The sequence below is a fragment of the Homarus americanus genome, unplaced genomic scaffold, assembly GCF_018991925.1.
Source record: "Homarus americanus isolate GMGI-L3 unplaced genomic scaffold, GMGI_Hamer_2.0 scaffold22413, whole genome shotgun sequence".
Taxonomy (NCBI): Eukaryota; Metazoa; Arthropoda; class Malacostraca; order Decapoda; family Nephropidae; genus Homarus; species Homarus americanus.
Window position 1 is genome coordinate 46,471 of NW_024729477.1, and position 18,915 is coordinate 65,385.

Sequence of the window (18,915 nt, forward strand, 5' to 3'; positions counted from 1 at the left end):
AATTTATTTACCATGGTTTATAAGACACGAACTTGGTTCTAAAAAACTATATAAAATGCACTGCCTTACTGTAGCATCTAATATTCTCAGCAAGCGCCTCACACAATATACTCACAGAGCACATGCATTTAGGCACACAAGAATAGTAGCCATTGTCTCAGGAGGTAGCTGTGACGACTTTGGCATCATATCCTCTTTACCACTCAACAGCTGAGGGCATCTTCGTTGAAGGAACTTCACACAAGAGGATATAAAGGGCTCACCATGTTCTCGAATCTTGTCTGTCAGCCACTTGTCAAGCTTTAAAAATTCACCTGACAAAGAAAAAACAAAGAAAATTACTACATGTAAATTCTTCATAATTTTGTTCTCAAGTAAAATTAATTTGTTTATTCCAATATCTTATACTGTAAGTGATATCTCTGTTAGCCGGAACAATTGGTGCAGAGCACTTCCGGGAATGAGAGACTTCCGGGTAATGAGACGATTCTCTCAAAGGCCTTTATAATTTCATTAATTTTATTGCTCTATGATGCTACCAAACTTAAGAGGGACAAGTAGATAAACTGGTACAAATTAGACTCTTCTGTACAGAATATGCAGTTGGGGCATAAAAAAATAGGTTTTTATAACCTGGTGTAAGTAATTGCTCTTTAATCCTTACACAGGCATCCCTCGGTTTACAAGAGTGTTCCATTCCTGAGAAACCCCACTGAATTCAAAATTTTAATAAATTCACCCTTTGTAACTAAAGGGATGCCCACACATATAAGAAGAGTGCATCTATATAAACTTACGTCTGTAGGCCAGGCATGCCAAATCCACCACAAATGGAAAGGACTGGGCATTAAGGAGGAGTGATAAGGCTTTGAGATCTTGGGCAACATCCAAGATACGACTAAGTCTTGCCTGATCACTTTCCATCATGTACCACTCTGCCATTGCATGCATGACGATTTGGCGAACTGTACTTGTATGGTTCTACAAAGAAATTTCCCATTAGAATATTAGTTTATAGTAAGGAAGAAAGTCACATTAAACAAATACTAAAATACTGAAATTCAAATGGTCATATAAAATATAGTACAGTACCAGGTATATAAACCCTATGTATTTCTTGCCATATGAGAGACATTTTCTCCTGAATTTTTTGGAAAAAGTAATGACTTAATAAACCAAAGCTTAACCCTAGAGCAGAGGTCAGGAAACAGGGGTAAATTACCCCAAATGGGGTAAATCTTAAAATTTTGGGGGTAATGCATGCAGCAGTATGAGAGACACTTCCATACCATATCCAACAATTTTAGGAGCAAATTGGCTTGTTTTTGTTTACTGTACTAGTTTACTTTGAAGTCTGGGGGTAATTTCATTTTACTCAAAATTTTTTGTGGGTAATACCCAAAAAAGTTCCCCGACCCTTGCCCTAGAGGGATGTGGTTACCAATACTATACTGGCCTAGCCTCATTTGATATAATAGTAGCCAGGTGACCTCAGAATGAATTAATACAGTACAGTACAATACAATGTCCAAAATCCAGCAACCTAAAGACTTAAGGTTGCTTTTTTATTCTAATTACAATTTGCAAGTCATATTTAAACATTCACCCTCTTGAAAAACTATTAACATTTTCTCTAAAATTTTTCTACAAACTAAAACTACAGTAATTATGGAAAGAAGCAAAACATCAATGAGGATAATGGCAGCATCTTGTCCTGAACATGTTCACCCATACCATTGCTTCCTTTATGTCCATCTTCCTCAATTCTACTGTAGGTTGACCTTCATGCCATCAATTTGCCTCCTCCTTGGTCTTCTACTCTCCCTTCTACCATCCACCATAAAACTCGTTAAACTTTTTACCAATCTTTCACTTCCCATTCTCTTAAAACAGTGATGTCCAAACCAGCTAAGCACAACACAACACCTGATTTCTTTTTGTTCTTATTCCAAAATTTCTTCTACTTTTTTTTCACAACTTTTCCTTCAATATTCTGCCCCCTACTCAGGTCTGTTTCCTATTTTCCATCCTAGGAATATATAAGGAAGGAAATATTGTAATGATATGGAATAAATAACTGATCTTGCTCAAACAGTATTTAACACCTTAACTAACCTGTGTATGCCAGGCATGGTGTAAGATGATGGCTGCATTTGGATGATTTCCAAGGAAAATTGGAATAAGTGATGCAATTAAGTCTTGTCGCAGCATGGTGTATGGTAAAGGCACCTGTCAGGTTAAACATACAAAAAATATGATTAGTAATGATGAGTAAAATATACTTCAGGATAACTTTAACCTTGACAACTTTTCTAGATATTGCAGATAATATTCATAAAGCCCTTAACTGACAATTTTAGTCTCAGATAGCTACAGTTGTTAATGGTACTAAATGATGCATGCTACATGCTAGGTAGTTCAAAGAAAATATATTATACAGTATATAGTGCAGTACATTAAGTATGTGTGAAATTAAGAACTCTATTCTCTTCATCATATTAAAATGAAATATTAAATTATTGAAGTGTAAGAACTGTTCTATGTGAACTAGGCTATGAAAAGTATTCAACAGAAGAAAAAAAATTCTTCTTAATACAATGCTCTTCTTGTAAATGGCAACATCTGGGTACATTAAGCTCAAGCAATACTTTCAGTAATACCTGTAATAATAATAAAAAAAGGAGGGGAGGGATTTCTTTCTCACCTGAACCAATCCAAGCGCCAAAATATCTGGACAATGTTGGATGGGAAATGTGAACAACTCTTTGACAGCTGCATAGTGGCCACTCTCCCCAAGGTAGAGAAGAGTTTCTAGTAGTTGGACTGATTTCCACGTAGCCACCTAAAGAAAGTTATTTCTTTTTTTATTACAGAACTTCACCATGCACAATTTTATCTGTAAAAACTATCAAAACTGTGTATAACAAATATAAAATTTTATAGGATAATTGAAATGACCTAATATTTTCTTTATTTCTAAGCCACACTAGAGTAAGGAAATTATTTTTTCTTCAAATGAGCACAGATTCATGGAAAAGTGTACTTCTGACACCTGAATCTGCGAGGTAAGACTAACAAAGCCATGAAAAAGAGAAAAAGATTCAATAATATTCCGTGTAAATATGAAAGAAATAAAAAATAAAAAATAAATTGAAGAAAAAATTGTGTAAATAGATAGAAAAGATGTTTTGCAAGATATTACTGAACAGTATACAAAAAACTGCTCAAGTGAATCAAACCACATAACCCCCATTACAATTCAGTAAGTACAATATCTATTAAAATAAAAAATCTGCACAGATTAAGTGCTTTACGTAGGTATGATACCATACAAATTTCAGCAAAATTAAATACAAAATAAGGGTTATCAAAACCTTCATTTGCCCGTCCGATTCGCCCGCTGACGCGAATCCATCAAATGGACAATTTAATTTAAAAAGTCTGAAAATTACCAAGGAAAATATAGTAAAGTATTCCCTTGGTGTAAAATAAAAATACAGTACAAAACTTTGATATCCTGTGTATCTCATGACTGCCATTAACCTATAGAAAAATTTGATTTAACAACTTACCTCTTTGTTATCAAGCTCTGGCAGAGTCTTGAGAGAATCAGTGGATACCAAGTGGCATGGGAAATCTGTGAAGCAGAATATTTCAGGATTCTTGAGAATCTGTGAAATCAGACTGAGTTGCTCTTCAGTATTCTTCCACTGGTGATAGTAACAATCCACAGGGAACATTTCTAACCTCAATCCTTGTCCTTGAAGAAGGCATCTGTAGAATAAATTAATCTAAATATATTTGGCCATAATTTCCCTTTCTGAATAACTACCAATGCTTAAGTTCCTGTTGACTTGGGTTTGGATTCCATTAGACAAAAAAGGTTTCAGGATAAACCCTCCACTTCTAGCTGGTTCCTTACCAGATGGCTCTATAAATTTCAAGCCAATTAAAATTAATCGAGAAAAGTAAGTGTTACAGAAAAGCCCAGATGCACAGTCAAAATTCCCTGCACAAGAACTTATTTAAATCACAAGGTCAGGAATGAATTATTTCCCCAATTCTTATTGTACACTCTCGCCAAAACTTCTTGAATACTCTAAGCACTATGCAATCTGAAAAATGAACGAAGAACCTGAAACCATTCTGAGAAGGCAAGCCCATTCTGCTCATTCTCACATCCATCGTGCCCAGGTGTTTGAGAAGTTTTTGTGTACACATATCTGGAATAATCCTAAATCCCCCACAAAAATATAGATAATATAAGTCCTGACATAAAATGGTAGATAACACTTCTATGAGAATCATGTACCGTACAAGGTCCTTTTTTACTTTCTTGGTAAAAAATGTCTTGTAATGATGAGGATTCAATTTTCATCGGTAGGTTTTATGCATGAATATTTTTCTTAAGGGAGGGGTTTCTAGGGGCTTGCCCTTTATTATTTTGAATCAGCAATACCTCAGTCTGGGTGCTGTCATAATTATTCTACGATAGAGGTACTATTGTTTTGTTGGCTTTAATATAAATCTTACATTAAAGACCTTTGAAAATTTCACTCCAGGTGCTCAAAATTTGTTTAGACTGGGTATTGTTTTCAAGGATTTTACACAAACTACCATACACAATAAAAAAAATTGTTTTTCAAGCTTTATCGACTTATGAAGAAATAATATGAAAAGTGGGAGAGATTAAATTTAACCTTTGTGGGATTTGTAACTTGGGGTAAAAATAGAACATGTAACAATAAGGCATATTTTCAATAACTAGAAGGTACAATTAAAAACAGGCCTCACCTCAGTGCCGTGATCAGTAGCTTCAAGCCTTGTCTGTCTTTCAATAAAAATCCTTTGTGGTCCAACTTTGAGATCACCTCTTTCACATTGAGGTTTGGAACAACTTCCAGAAGACCTTTAACAAAGACCTCAACATTCCATCCATGGGGACCTGAGAGGTTTCCTGACCCACCTAAACATACTTCACCTCCAGAGGTTGACTGAGACTGGCTACTTGGGGTTTTGTCTTTATTGTCACTCCACAGGGAACTTGGGGAGTTTAGGTTCTGGAGTCCAATCTGTAAAATACACCAATTAATTTTCAGATTCATATTCAAATTATGTGAAATACTTTTGAGTACCATGTTAACTAGAGGTAAGATCATTTATTGAGTGGAAGTTGACAATTAGGTCTGTACAATATTTATGCAAGCTGAAGATAAATGCAAATGGAGTACTTTTATTGTCTTAGCAGAGTCCTATCAATCTGAACATTTGTCTTACACTATTCTCTACTAATTATATGTTTTAGACTAGACAGCATAAATATATGTGATGTCTTACTTGCTCAGATGGTAAGCCTGTATGAGTTCTGACCATAACACCGAGGACCTTCGACACAGCTGCTGGGGTTATGGAGCTCACCCCAACATTGGCCAGGTTGTTTCTACATTCTTCTACAGTACTGCAGAAACTATAGCCCAACTCGAGGACTAGATCAGCTAATGAACCATCCAACTGAAAATAAAATATAATATACAAACTGTTTCTTTACCAATGGAGATATTTGAACAACGTCTACCCCCCCCCCCCAACCTCTTTCCTAACTTTTTCTATTTCCTTATACAGTAAACCCTCAAAAGTCTGGACAGTTTTGGGGGAAAGGGGGTCCGGACATGCCTATTGTCCGGACTTTTATCAAGTTTTTGTGGGGGTTCTGGGGGCCGCTGTGCACTAAGTAGCCACTCATTACCCCCACCCTTAAATTATTATTTCAATGTAGTACTACTACTACTTTGTTATCACTCGGAATAGAGTATGACGATATTTTAATGTACACAATGTCATGTATGTGTGTGTGTGTGTTTCCTTTTACATTTTACCTTTATTTTGAAGTCTAATTACAAATTACATATTGAATCTTTTACTATTATTTAATACTGTATGTTATATTATTTATGATGAAACATACACCATAAGTAGCTGATCATAAAAGAATATAATAAAGAATAAATGAAAAACTGACGATTACAGCGAGGCCAGTCCCCCCCCCTCCCCACCATGTTTACATAAATGTCATCTCTCTTACCTATTAGCTCTCATTAGGCCTCTATCAAATCTGATTAGACCATTGTACAGTATCTCCATTAAATACAATACAATATACATTTTAATAATAATAAGGTAATATATGTTATAAAAATCATCTTTTATAGTGCATAGGTTGGAAAAGGACAATAAGTCGTTTTTTCATCATACTTTGGGAATGCCGAGCCTGGTTTGATTAATTCTCAAGATGTGGACAGAACACAATATGTAGAACTATAAAAGGAAGTAAGGGGAGCTAGGCAAGAGGATGAAGTAAGAATGGACAGAAATGGTGCCTAAAGGTTTCCCCAATTTCAGTAAGCAAAAAATAAATACAGGGTAACCCTAAATTGCAAAAAACATCAACACTCACAAGATTTTTTGCCATGTTGGCGGGAGGTTCTTGAGTTATCTTCTCCATAGGAATGTCAGAGTCTGGGTAAAGCAATGGAGCGAGAACAACAGGGACACGGGACCGAGGAAACTCGCGCTGTAGAGCACAAATGAAGGCCTGCCGTGACTCCTGAGGTAGCAGTGCAGAAGGGGGATCTCTCCACAGATGAACAATATGAGTAAGTAACAGATGAAGGGCTTCCGTTGACAGCTCCAACAACTCCCGATCTCCTGATTCTGAAAAGTACAAACTTCTTCTTATCTCTTTCTCACTGTATTTTAGGGTAGCCAGACCCAAGAGCAAACACAGAATTTCTATATTTACAGCCCAGCACTCTAGACAGAAATTTATTCAGGCCATAAACCAATAAATGTCATGTTCTCCTATCATTCATGTACTTATTCTCTGCATTCTATTCATCCTACATATTTTTCTCAAACACATCATTTCTGCAGGTCCCTATATGCTTTCTTTGGTTTCTCAAGTCCATGTTCCATACCTATACAACAACATTGGCTCAATAATGTCTATCATCCTTCCATCTGCCTCTTTCACACAGCTCTCTCTCCAAACCTTCTTCAGTACACCTGTTACTTTCTTTCCCTCCAGTACTCTAAAGATTCAAATTATCACTCACTATTCCATTTGCTGATACATCAACGAGCAGATACCTGAAAAACCTTACTTCCTCCATTCTATTACAATCATATTCATTACAGTTTTATATCATCATCATCACTATCCTATGGCCATTTTCTACTCTTGGATGGTTTAGCTGTGATTACCTGATCGTAGTTCTTATCTCAAAGATCATCCTCATTCATAAACATGTTCTATAAACATATAAAGCATATATTGGGCAAATTACTGTAATGTAATTTTCTCCTATACAAATGAAATAGCACAGTTCTAAGATGACATAACTAAAGTACAATATTATTTTAAAATAACCCAGGAACTTAGTAATCTATCAACAATGGAATCAATGGATGAATAACAATGAGCAGAAATCATCTTTGTCTTTAAATAAACAACTCAAATGATATTACAATGTACTGTATCAATCTAGTGTCCTTTATACTGTAATTGAAAAAAAAAATGGTAATTTTGTTATTTCATACACTATTCTTAGTTCACAGTAACCAGAAAATTACATCAAACTTCATGTCACAGGAGAGACAGCAAGAGATATCCTTTACTATGAATTAACTTCGGCATAATCACATCTCACACTCACCAGTGTCGACGTAGGCTCGCACAAGATCGGGGAGTTTGCCCTTGAGGAGTGCTATGGACTGATTCCGAACTTCTGAATTGGTAGCTTGGAGAATATACAAACAAAGAGTAATTTCCTGCAAGCGGGAAAGTCTGAGTGCCTTGCACACTCCACTAACCCACTGTGGCTTGATGAGCTGTAAGAAGCAAAATTAACTATCACCATCATATCAATTACCAATAATAAAAGCTGTCTGAAGAAAGCAAAACATACCTACAATGTATTTGTTTCATTATGTACTTTCTTTCACATAATTAGTTGTAATTAGCATATAATTCACATGAAATTTGGAGATAATAATAATACTACCCTTCACTTTCTGGGTCTGTTTGCAAAATTTGAGAGAATCTAAAATCTTAAAACTAAAATACACATGACAGAAGAAGATTGGATTTAATACTTCAAACAGTACATCAGAGATGGTGTGTCACATACCAAGATCAAAATTCTGCACACAGAATTTGTGTGCAAATGAAATTTCTTTAAAGTTATCATTTATCAGTGAAACTCTACTTAACACAAAAAATTACCTTGTTGGAATTGGGTGGATTGGCAGTGGCAAAGGCAAGATTGGCAATAAAAGAAGTTGGAGGAAGAGTGGCAGCCAAATGTTGCAGAAGGAGGGCACCGGCCCCACCACTAGTGGATGACCACGTAAGGGTGGACGCACCGACACTGGAAGCAACCTCCTTGTCCTAAAAAGAAACAAAAACACATAATAAAAATATCCCTGCAACAAGATTAAAAGGCTAATCCCCAAATCACATTTCACAGAAGAGTCCACAACTAGGTAACTTTATATTAATCACCAAGTCTATGGGTTAAAAACTAAGGTACAGTCACCCAAAAAAGTCCTGTCGCGAACCATGAACCCCGAGATTCAGACTCGTGAATCCAAAGCATTTATGGACAGAATAATGTATCAGTGTCTACTGCTTCGGGCTCACGAGTCTGAATCTCGGGGCTCGTGGTTCGCGACAGGACTTTTTTGGGTGACTGTACAGTACAGTACAGTACATCTCCCTATTATAAGACTTATTTGTAGAATAACAACATTACGAGTGTTAGAGAATAATGAAATAAGTTAGTGAAAAAAGTAAACATACTGATAGTAAAAGAACCTGAATTATATACAGTACAGTATAATATATTTTCATTATTACTTCGGATATTTTTTTAATAGCCTTCATAAAACAACCCATGGGACCCTTTCTCCTTTTCACAACTTTGAATCTTCATAAAACTTGCATGAGCACCAACTGGCAACTGATGTCTCCAAGATCCCCCAACTCCTTTACAAGGGCTGTAGTTGTCAAGAGAGTAATTTTTCCATTTCCGAATAGTACAGTATAATCCAACCCAAAGTCATTTGTTTGTAAATAAATCCCCTAAAAAACTTTATAGTAGTCATGTATGGGCCAAAATGTGCATGCAATTTTAGTGTCAGAATGAAGACTCCTTAACTTTCAGCCTTGAGTGGTATCCTTTCCCTGCCTGACCCATTTTCTATCAAATTAGTTCAGTCAATTACTTTGAGGAACATGGGAACCCTGGGTTTTCAACCTGTAGACTTGTCTTACAGTAATAATGTTGCCTACACCTGGTATCAACTCAAAGTAAATAAAAGTCCTAAATTTTCAACATACACTTGAATCATTGAGATCAAAAGGCAAATTTTCTTCCAATTTTGTTTCTAAGAAATGTCAAGAATTAATACTGTAATCTTAGTTTGTACTCTAATATCTCAAGACACAAAAGGTCAACATCGGAAATATCAAAATTCTTATTGTATCAGTTTATTCTACCTTATTATTATTATTGTTGTTTGGTGAGGGTCGATGACTTTCTCCCTGAGGTCCAGACCACTCCAGGTGACCAATCAGCACCCGGTACAAGTGTCGCTCTGCCTCTCCACCAAACTGACACACCACCTAACAAAGGAAATTACACGTTACATATCTGGAAATTCCTCATACCTTTATTAAACATAACCACAGCCAAACAAACTCCTTATAGAGAGAACATTTGAAGAGTATGAAAAATCCCAGAATATTATGGAAAACCAACAGTAAAATTGATAATGTTAAGGTGTCAGTCAACAGGATAAGTGGCACTTGTATAATATTAAGATGAATAATGTGAAAAAAGATACCAATGTTCACATTTCTTTAAAATGTCACTAAAACAAACTTGTTATGCAATATAAGTTATAGCTACTGTACCTAAAAGTGGGTCAATACAGGAAGAAAAAAGTGTAATAATTTGACAAACACTGTCAGCAATCTTAACTGGAATACTTAAGATGTTGAAATATTTTGAGATAATTGTATACAGTATTACAATTGCAGACATTTACGCATGTCATCAAAGTCCCAAGCTATAAAAATTTAAAATACTGTACTGTATACACAATTACAGCATGGAAAAATATAAATTCTTTTTGACAAAATGCAAAATCATCAGGGTGTGTTTATATGCTGAATGGTTCAAGAAAAATTATAGCATTAGTTGGTGGCCTAAAAACCTATGTTGGTGTACAACTCAGAGTTATGAAGGTGTGAATGGTGAGGAAGGGTAAAAAGCATGAACAGGATTCAATTGCAAGAATGCTTAATACCTGTAGTAAGATAAATAGTGTGTAGAAACAAGGACACTGTTGATAAGGTGTGTGAGAAATGACCATGGTACAGTAATGTGGTTGTTCATAACGAGGAAATCAAGGATACTGGTGAAAATATTATAATCGACAGCTGAATGAGGAGTATGAATGGGGCAGGGGGTGCCTAGGAGCAACAGAGCCAATACAAGGACCATACCCAAAGACTAAAAGAAAATTGGTAAAGAAAGCACATAACAAAATGAAGAATGGAAAAGCAGCTGGAAGATAATGATTAGGTGCATAAATGCTGAAAGCATCAGATAATGTTGGGGTGTTGATGGTCGTAGTGGTTAAGATAGTTTGGGCATGTGGGAAGGAGAACAAGGAATAAGCAAAGAGTGACAGTGAAGTATGAAGGGCTGCCATCAAGTAACTAAGGCTAACCAACACATGCGTGGAAAATAATCATAAAACATTTTGTGACAACGACGAGTGAACATTTTTCACTGTGTGCAAAGGTATTTTGCTGATAGCCTGATACACATTTTTCTTGTACAATTTTTGAAAGTTGTACCCAAACTACTTTAAGTGAACCACTACACTATAACCTGTACTACTCCACCAAATATGGTTCCCTATGCAGGTACCCCACAGCTCCAGTACTTGACATGCAATCTCTACTCCAATTTTTGGTGAACGCTAATTCTTTTTTTGGAGGGAGGGGTAGGAGGAAAAAGGAGGGGGGGGGGGCAGAGTCCTGTTTTACTGTTTTTGGGGTGTGTATTAATTTAATTATACAGTCAACCCTCGCTTTACGCGGTCCCACTTTACGCGTTTCCACGTTTACGCGGTACCCTGCCGAAACCGGAATGCTCACTTTCCGCGGTGCGTGTACCCCTTTACGCGGAGAGCGGCTGGCGGTCCTCTCGCGCCGCGCCATTTTTGGATCCAAACCTCCCGCCATCCGCCATGTTGTGTAAGCGGCGCGAGTAGGTTGCGCAGTGTATGTCTCTGTTGCGTTATCGGTGACGTCATATGACGTAGCGGCCTGTGATTGGGCAAAGCATCCTTACCTCCCTCCCTGCTAGCTGTGATTGGTTTAATGTAGTACTATGACGTGCCCCGCCGCGGGAGCGTTCAAGCCCCTCGACCTACCGCGTCAGTTACACCCCTCCAGGCTACACCGTGAATATCGGTATCCATTGTTCCATAAGAATGGCTTCCATCAGACCACCACCACCACAAAGAAACCTTGCATTACCTGGACCCAGCCGCCATAAGCCAAAGAAGACACGACGTTCCTTAAGCTACGAAATTAAGTATAAGATCATACAAGAGTTGGAGATAAAGGAGCACATGAACATCACAAAGTCTACAGGTGCTTCTATGATCAGGTATTGCCACAACCAGGTGCTTCTCAAGACAGAAAAATTACTTGTGAGCTACTTAGTGCGTCAGGCGAGACGGAACATGGCGGTGGACACGCGCTCAGTTAAGGAGTACGCACGTGAACTGTATGCTGCAGTGTCACGAAAGATGGGAATTACAGAGCCCAAACCCTTTAATGCTTCCTCTGGGTGGTTACAGAGGTTTAAGAAGAGAAACAAGATCACCAATATCAACATTGGTGGTGAAGAAGCTAGTGCTGACCGTGTTGCGGCTAGGGAATTTCCTCCGTTTTTACGTGAGATTATGGAGGAAGGACAGTACACCGACGACCAGGTGTTCAACATGGACGAATCTGGTCTTTTTTGGAAAAAGCTACCTTCCAAGACCTTCGTTGTGAAGAATGCCAGCAAGTGTCGGGGCCGGAAGTTTCAGAAGGAGCGCATCACCGTCCTGTTTACCACCAATGCCTCCAGTACCTGGAAGCTCAAGTTATCGGTGATCCACATAGCACGCAAGCCGCACAAGAGCATGGACATGACCAAGCTAAATGTCCACTGGCTGACCGCACGTAAGGCGTGGATGTTCTCTACACTGACCCTCTCCTGGTTTGACGACTGTTTCGTTCCCAATGTGAAGAAATTCTGTGAGCAACATAATGTGCCATTCAAGATTTTGTTGCTGCTGGACAACGCACCAGGACACTCGCCCCTACTGTTAGATCGTCACCCCAACGTAATAGTGGTCTTCCTTCCTCCCAACACTACGTCTATATTACAGCCCATGGACCAAGAATTGATCTGTAATGTAAAAGCTGCATTCTCTGCTAAAAAATTCAACCTCCTGAACGACTACACCAACACCAAGGAAGAGTTGCATAACCTGAGTGACACCAACACCGATAGCAAGAGCGAAGACAACGAGAATCAACAGTTGGCAGAGCAAGAAGTACTTTTAAAACAATTCTGGAGAACATTCAACTTCAAGAAAGCTGTGGACTTCTTAGTGGAGGCAAGGGATCAGCTGTCTTTAGCAACTGTTCGTCACGCATGGAGACATGTGTTGCAAGGCATTCCGGGTGTTAGGCAGAGTAAATCTGTGACTGGTGAGGTTCAGACTGTTGCAGTAGCAGTGGACCTTGCCAGAGAAGCTGCGCAGAGTGTTACAGTTGCAGGCTTCTCCAAGACCACCAACGACGACATCCTGGAGGTGATAAGGGATCCTGATGTGACTACCGACGAGATGGTAGATGATGATGACGTCAGTGAAGAGGCAGGTGGTGCGTCATCACAAGAAGAACGCTGCTTATCCCATAGTAATGTTAGGGGTGCCATCGAGTGTATTGAGAAAGTCAAGCTCCTCATTTCCGACGACCCTGACGCAAACAGGTATGAAATCTTCACTACCCAGCTGTTGCAGACTATGGAGCCCTACATCAAGGTTTATCACGACAACATAAGCATCAGCCATCAGCAAAGCATAACAAAGTTCTTCGCCCGCAACCCACCACAGCCAGCCCAAGCCAGTGATAGTGACAGGCAGAGACAGTGATGATGACTTTGAGGGATTTGTCAGGGAGGCACTAGTAAGTGTGGATGACACCGATGAAGACTCACCTGAGGGCCAGTAGCCTGCCCTCTGCCTCGGAACCAGCCTCCATTCCCCTACGCCGACCCATCTCTTCTACTAACGTAAGTGTTACCCCAACCTTGTTTTTTTCTAACCTAACCTTCAGTTTATTCTTCTCTTATTGACTGTATTGACTGTTCCCTTCTGTATTATGTGTGGGTGAATACCATCATAAAGTTAAGGTGTTATTTCTAGTAAAACGTACGTATTGTGTCGGGAAAAAGTGGAGTTTGGGGGTTGGCCCGGTCTCTATTTCAATTAATCCCATATGTTATGTTGTTCACTTTACGCGTTTCTCACTTTAGGCGGGCCGCCGTGGGTTGAATTAACTGCGTAAAGTGAGGGTTCACTGTACTGTATATTTAGTGATGTACTGTACTAATTTTTTAAGTTATTATTTCTTTGGTACGTACAGTATTTTGTTTGGTCAGTTGGAGTTGCACAAGGTGTCTGAAAATCAGCCCCCACGAATGCATACTCCATATACAGCACAGTGTAACACTACATCTATGGGAAAATAATCAGTATAAAGATTTTCATTTTACAAAATCTATTTAAACAAAAAATTTTTTTTTTCTTCAAACAAACTAAGTGTTAGTTAACATGCAAATTCTATTAATATTTGTTCAGTAAAAATCTAGTTCCTCTATAAAACATAGCAGGAGCATGAAATATCAGTTCTTAATTATTCCTCAGGAAGATAAATAGTGACTGCCACACAGGATGCACCAATCTAAAAAAACTGATGTAAAACAATCATGATTTTTAACATGACACATCCTTAAGTGTTGGTATAAGATTACAAGAGTTTCAATGCATACTGTATCTTTACCAGTTGAACACAGAATTGTTGACAGGGAAAGTGCATGATTATTACTGTACAGGTACAGAATCACATTTTTGTGGAACCCTCAAGTACTAACTTTGCCAAATAGAAGAGATAATTGTTTCTTGTGATACAAATTTAATTTCTCAAAAAACACTCTTCATCGGCCTCAAAAAATGGTAAGTTACCTTCGGCCACTATGAATGCCAACTCCTTCATATTTTCTGAAACATACCTAGAGTCTCTTGTCCTCCTCTATATTCATCATCTTATTATTCTACTAACACCATTACAGTACTGTACTACAGTATTAGTACTACAGGTACTACTATTTTCATTACTACTATACTATTTCTATTACTAGTACTACAGAACGAATCTCTAATCCAGTAGCTACCCGTGGGACTGAAACAAAGCTGGATCATAAATTTTCTGGTTCATGTGAGTTTACATCGACACTATGAAGTAAAAATTAACTTAAAAAAGATAACCTTGATATGGTATAGGTAGTGCACCACTTATCCATGTCTCCTATCTTCTTATAATCAGATATTTTTTTTTACTTTGCTGACAACCATCCAAATGGCATAAACTAGCTTGATACTCACTAAAACTGCAACCATGGTATTTATGGCACCCAAAAAATGATCAATGGATGCCTTATCTCCAGGATCGTCTAGTCAAAACAAAAAAGAAGTTACATCAGCAATTAACAGGAAAGAGACTAATGTACGTATATGATATTATACGGTATGGTATGTACAGTATATACTCTGAGATGGTGAGGAAGCCACACAGTGTCTCCATCCATAAATGTTATTCTTAACCTATTTAAATGGCCTCCATTTTCCCCCAATAGCCACACCTTCGCTACCATTTTATTTCCTTAAAATTAAATATCCTAATACATAAGTCGCTATCGTAGCTGTGTCGAGTTAGTTGAGCCGCAGATCTATGCGGCATTCAGTGACTGTTGCCTCATAGTCAATATCTGAAACTGTTGTCGGCTTTGGGGCCGATGCTCTCGCCCTCAGGCAGAGCAAAGCAGACCTAAGGAGAGAGAAGGACAGTCGACATCTCATCCAAGCTGTAACATAACTTCTGGGCTGCTGCTTCTGTTCGGATATCACCTCTGCAAGTCTGGCGTAGAAGCATCTTGCACTTGGTCCCGTCCCACCAGAGGTTGTGAACACGAGAGGAGTGAAACTGCCTTGATCAACGTTCTGAATTCTCTCCCCATATGCCCTTACCTTGCCGTTCTCGTTCCTCCTGTGTGCAGAATCGAGAGCTAAGTTACGATGACATGCGGCCATGGGATAAAAAATCCTGATGTCGAAGAAGGCTCGCTGTCCCCGCGTCCAGAATCCGCGAGCACTGACGTCAACACGGACTTCGTTGGATGTATTTGAAGTTCTATGTTGGAAATTCTCACCGCCCAATGGAAGGAGGGTCGGTTTTACCCTGACATCACGACAGATTCTTAACCTATTGCTTGACAATCTCTTAACAAAGTCCTGGCAAACCAGTACTGTACATGACAAGCATGCACCCAGACACATGCACACACCAAGTAAACTAATGGTTACAAGAAAAAATACAGTACAGTATATTGGTATTAACTGATTATTAAAAGCCAAATAAAGACATGACTTACACAGAAATTCTGAATTAGAAGAAAATTAATAGTTACCTACAGTACAGTACAGGTTATTTCAAATACAGCACTGTACAGTACTAAATATTACAGTACAGTATTGGCAACACCACTGACACAGGGACAGAAAAAAGGTGAGAATAAGCGAGAGGTTCAGTGCAGTACACCAAATTAGGGTTGGTGTTATATATCTATCAACCTCATTCTATTTCATGTGTGAGGAGACAAAAAAGATGCACCAAGCACTCTCTTACACAGGGTTTCTTCTAAATGGCATACCTCCCAAACCCCCTATGAGTTATATATTGTAGTGTAATTGACAATTTTATTGGAATATTATTTCAAGAGTCAGAATAGTTTTAGTTAAGTCCAATTCATACATTTGTACAATAATTAGGGTTTACACAAAAAATAAATAACAAATCCAATGCCACGTGGAAATTGCGAACATTTACCGAAACACTTTAACTTATGAATTAAAACCAACATTGAAGACATACAAGGTCATCACAGTTTAATGTGTAGTAACCTGTACACAGGATATTAGGCTCTTCCCTTTATCTCAGTGTCTAGCACCCTGTATTGTACAGTATACCAAAACCCTCTGCCATTCCTTTTGTTACTCATTCAACAACAACTACAGGTACTTTTTTTATTATACATCTACAGAACAAACTGTTGATTATTCTTTATGTATCATTGTTCTCTTTTCTTCCCTTTCCCCTTTTTTTAAGAGCGCAACTTCCCAGACACCAAAGTTACTAGTACTGTACTGGTACTTGGTCAGACTAATTATGGATGCAAAGTTCTTCAGTTCCAAATTTGTTGGGTCTAACAAAGTTTGTTCCTTTATTTCTCTAACAAGCACATGACTGAAGTAAAGTTAAATTCATTATTTAAAATATCTACACACAAATTCACTAATACTTTCATGTTTAACTTCACCAAAAAGTATGACAATGCTGATTCACTAGTAAGTTACAGTATACCTGTATGTAATTTTCAACCATATGCCATTGCCAATAACATGGGGTGGAACTTTTGCACAAAGGGCCGTGCTGTACTAGTTTTTTCTTTAACGGTTCTCAATACTGTGCTGTGTGGTCACATCACACCTCTGGCATACAGTACTCCTCAAATGTACCCTGTATAGTATTCACAGACTCAACCATTCATGTGACATATTTTATAAAATGTAACTCTCCCCTTCATATTGTTAATGGCTTACAACTGATAATATTTACATGGATCAATACATTAAATTTAATTATCTATCATGTGAAAAAACTTGCATCATTTCATTCAGTGATTCTCGGCAACTGAATAATGTATTTTCAACCTGGCTGCCATACTAACGACTGTCAATAGGGATTACTTGTACAGTATAAGAGAACTTTTGAGAAGAATTTAAAATGATTTGGCAAAAAAACTGGTCAACCATTCACATGAAATATGATGGACATAAGGAAGAAAATAAATTTTGGGGTACAATACGGCACTGTACATTATATCTATTTAGCTAATTCCTTGAATTATCACTCCAGAAGACACAATTGTCATAGTTAAGCAAACATTGACCAATGTTACTTTATTTTTCTCACAAGTAAACAGTCCGTTCTAACAATTCCGTATACTAAAAGATTAACTTCGCTCCTGTTTCTTTTTCAAGTGTGATGATCAGCACTTTACATGAAATGGACAAAATAAACAGAAAAATGTTGTATAGCAAGATTTTAAAATAAAATCCATTCAAAAGTACAAGTAACTGCCCAAAAAATAAACAACAAAACCTGCATCATCATTTCATTAGAGGTTCTTGTCCACAATTTGCAATAAAGTCTGAAGAAATTAGCAAGGCAATATTGCTTCAGTCTAGTTACCAGTCAAAATCTTGCTTCAACAACTTTATATGATATAAACTTGCAGAAGAATTAAACAACATATTGGAAATTAAAAATAGGTAAAACAGTAGAGGTATAATGAAAAAAGGTGGAGGTCCTGCTTCCCTTGGTATAGCGGTTGCTTTTCCTTGAACCTACGCAATTCTATCTGCTCTAGAACAACTGCCCTATAGAGTACACACTTCTAGCGTCATGAAAAACTGGTTTGTAGAGCATCCAGAAATAACAATACTGTACTGCCACATCCTCCGAAATACCCAGATCTCAATCACAGAGAAAATCTAGGGTGTGATAGTGCAACATTTGGATGACTGTAGTTACATCATCAGCAACTGAGCAGCCTTGGTGGAGAAGGCAACATAAGTATGGGAGGATTTACTGACGGACGATAGACGGAGCCCGACATCTCATGCTGGTGGCATCCAAGACACGACTTAATGACGTGATTGGTGCAGGAGGAACAAACACTACGTACTAATATTTGATGGAAATAAAATGCACAGATGTTTGTTTCATTTAATTAACCCATTTCCTAATCATACCACACTGTGTAAGGAACTACTGTACTGTACATCTATCTTTGATATGAGCTGATCCGAGATAACTCGGTACCCTCAATAATTGTGACCCAATATTTCGTTATCATGGGGTGATTTGAGTTATCAAGAGTCAGCAATGGTAATTGCCCCTTTCGGCAAGAGATGGGAGCAGCAAGAGAGAAGCAACACTACTCACAATGCACTAGTTCATCATGGGTTTTATTGTTTGTGACTGCTTTCTTGACCAGTCTTGTTGCCTGACTCTCTTTTTGCCTTAATTTTTGGGGACATTTATCACATCCCTACAGAAAAAGGAGGCGGTTGTACAAGACCCCAATAAACGCCAAAGAAATACGTATTCACTTCAAGACAAGATTAACAATAACAAAAATTCCGAGATGGAAACAGCTTTGCTGCAGTTGGCCATGATTATGGCACCAATAAATCCATCATTCGTTGTGTATAAGGTACATGAAGACCTATACTGAAGCTTCCCCTAGGTCTGTCAACCGTATTGTGAGAGTTCAGAAAGATGTCTTTCGCATGCCTATGGAGAAAGCTGTTTTTATATGGATGCAAGATTGCTACAAGAAGCACCTTGGTGTGTCACCAACAGACTAAACACAAGGC

At 38.0% G+C, this 18,915-nt stretch overlaps 1 protein-coding gene across 1 annotated transcript in view; it reads right to left on the minus strand.

Annotated features, from left to right (window-relative positions):
* LOC121866731 (CCR4-NOT transcription complex subunit 1-like) overlaps nt 1-18,915 on the minus strand; it is an 80,067-nt gene that overhangs the window by 41,739 nt on the left and 19,413 nt on the right. The window contains exons 2-12 of the mRNA XM_042366431.1: nt 9,557-9,682; nt 8,282-8,446; nt 7,713-7,887; nt 6,455-6,711; nt 5,338-5,511; nt 4,795-5,072; nt 3,573-3,774; nt 2,705-2,842; nt 2,116-2,229; nt 798-981; nt 116-314 (exon numbers count right to left, since the gene is read on the minus strand). Of these exons, the coding sequence (XP_042222365.1) occupies nt 116-314; nt 798-981; nt 2,116-2,229; nt 2,705-2,842; nt 3,573-3,774; nt 4,795-5,072; nt 5,338-5,511; nt 6,455-6,711; nt 7,713-7,887; nt 8,282-8,446; nt 9,557-9,682 (2,012 nt within the window). The remainder of the gene's footprint in view (nt 1-115; nt 315-797; nt 982-2,115; nt 2,230-2,704; nt 2,843-3,572; nt 3,775-4,794; nt 5,073-5,337; nt 5,512-6,454; nt 6,712-7,712; nt 7,888-8,281; nt 8,447-9,556; nt 9,683-18,915) is intronic.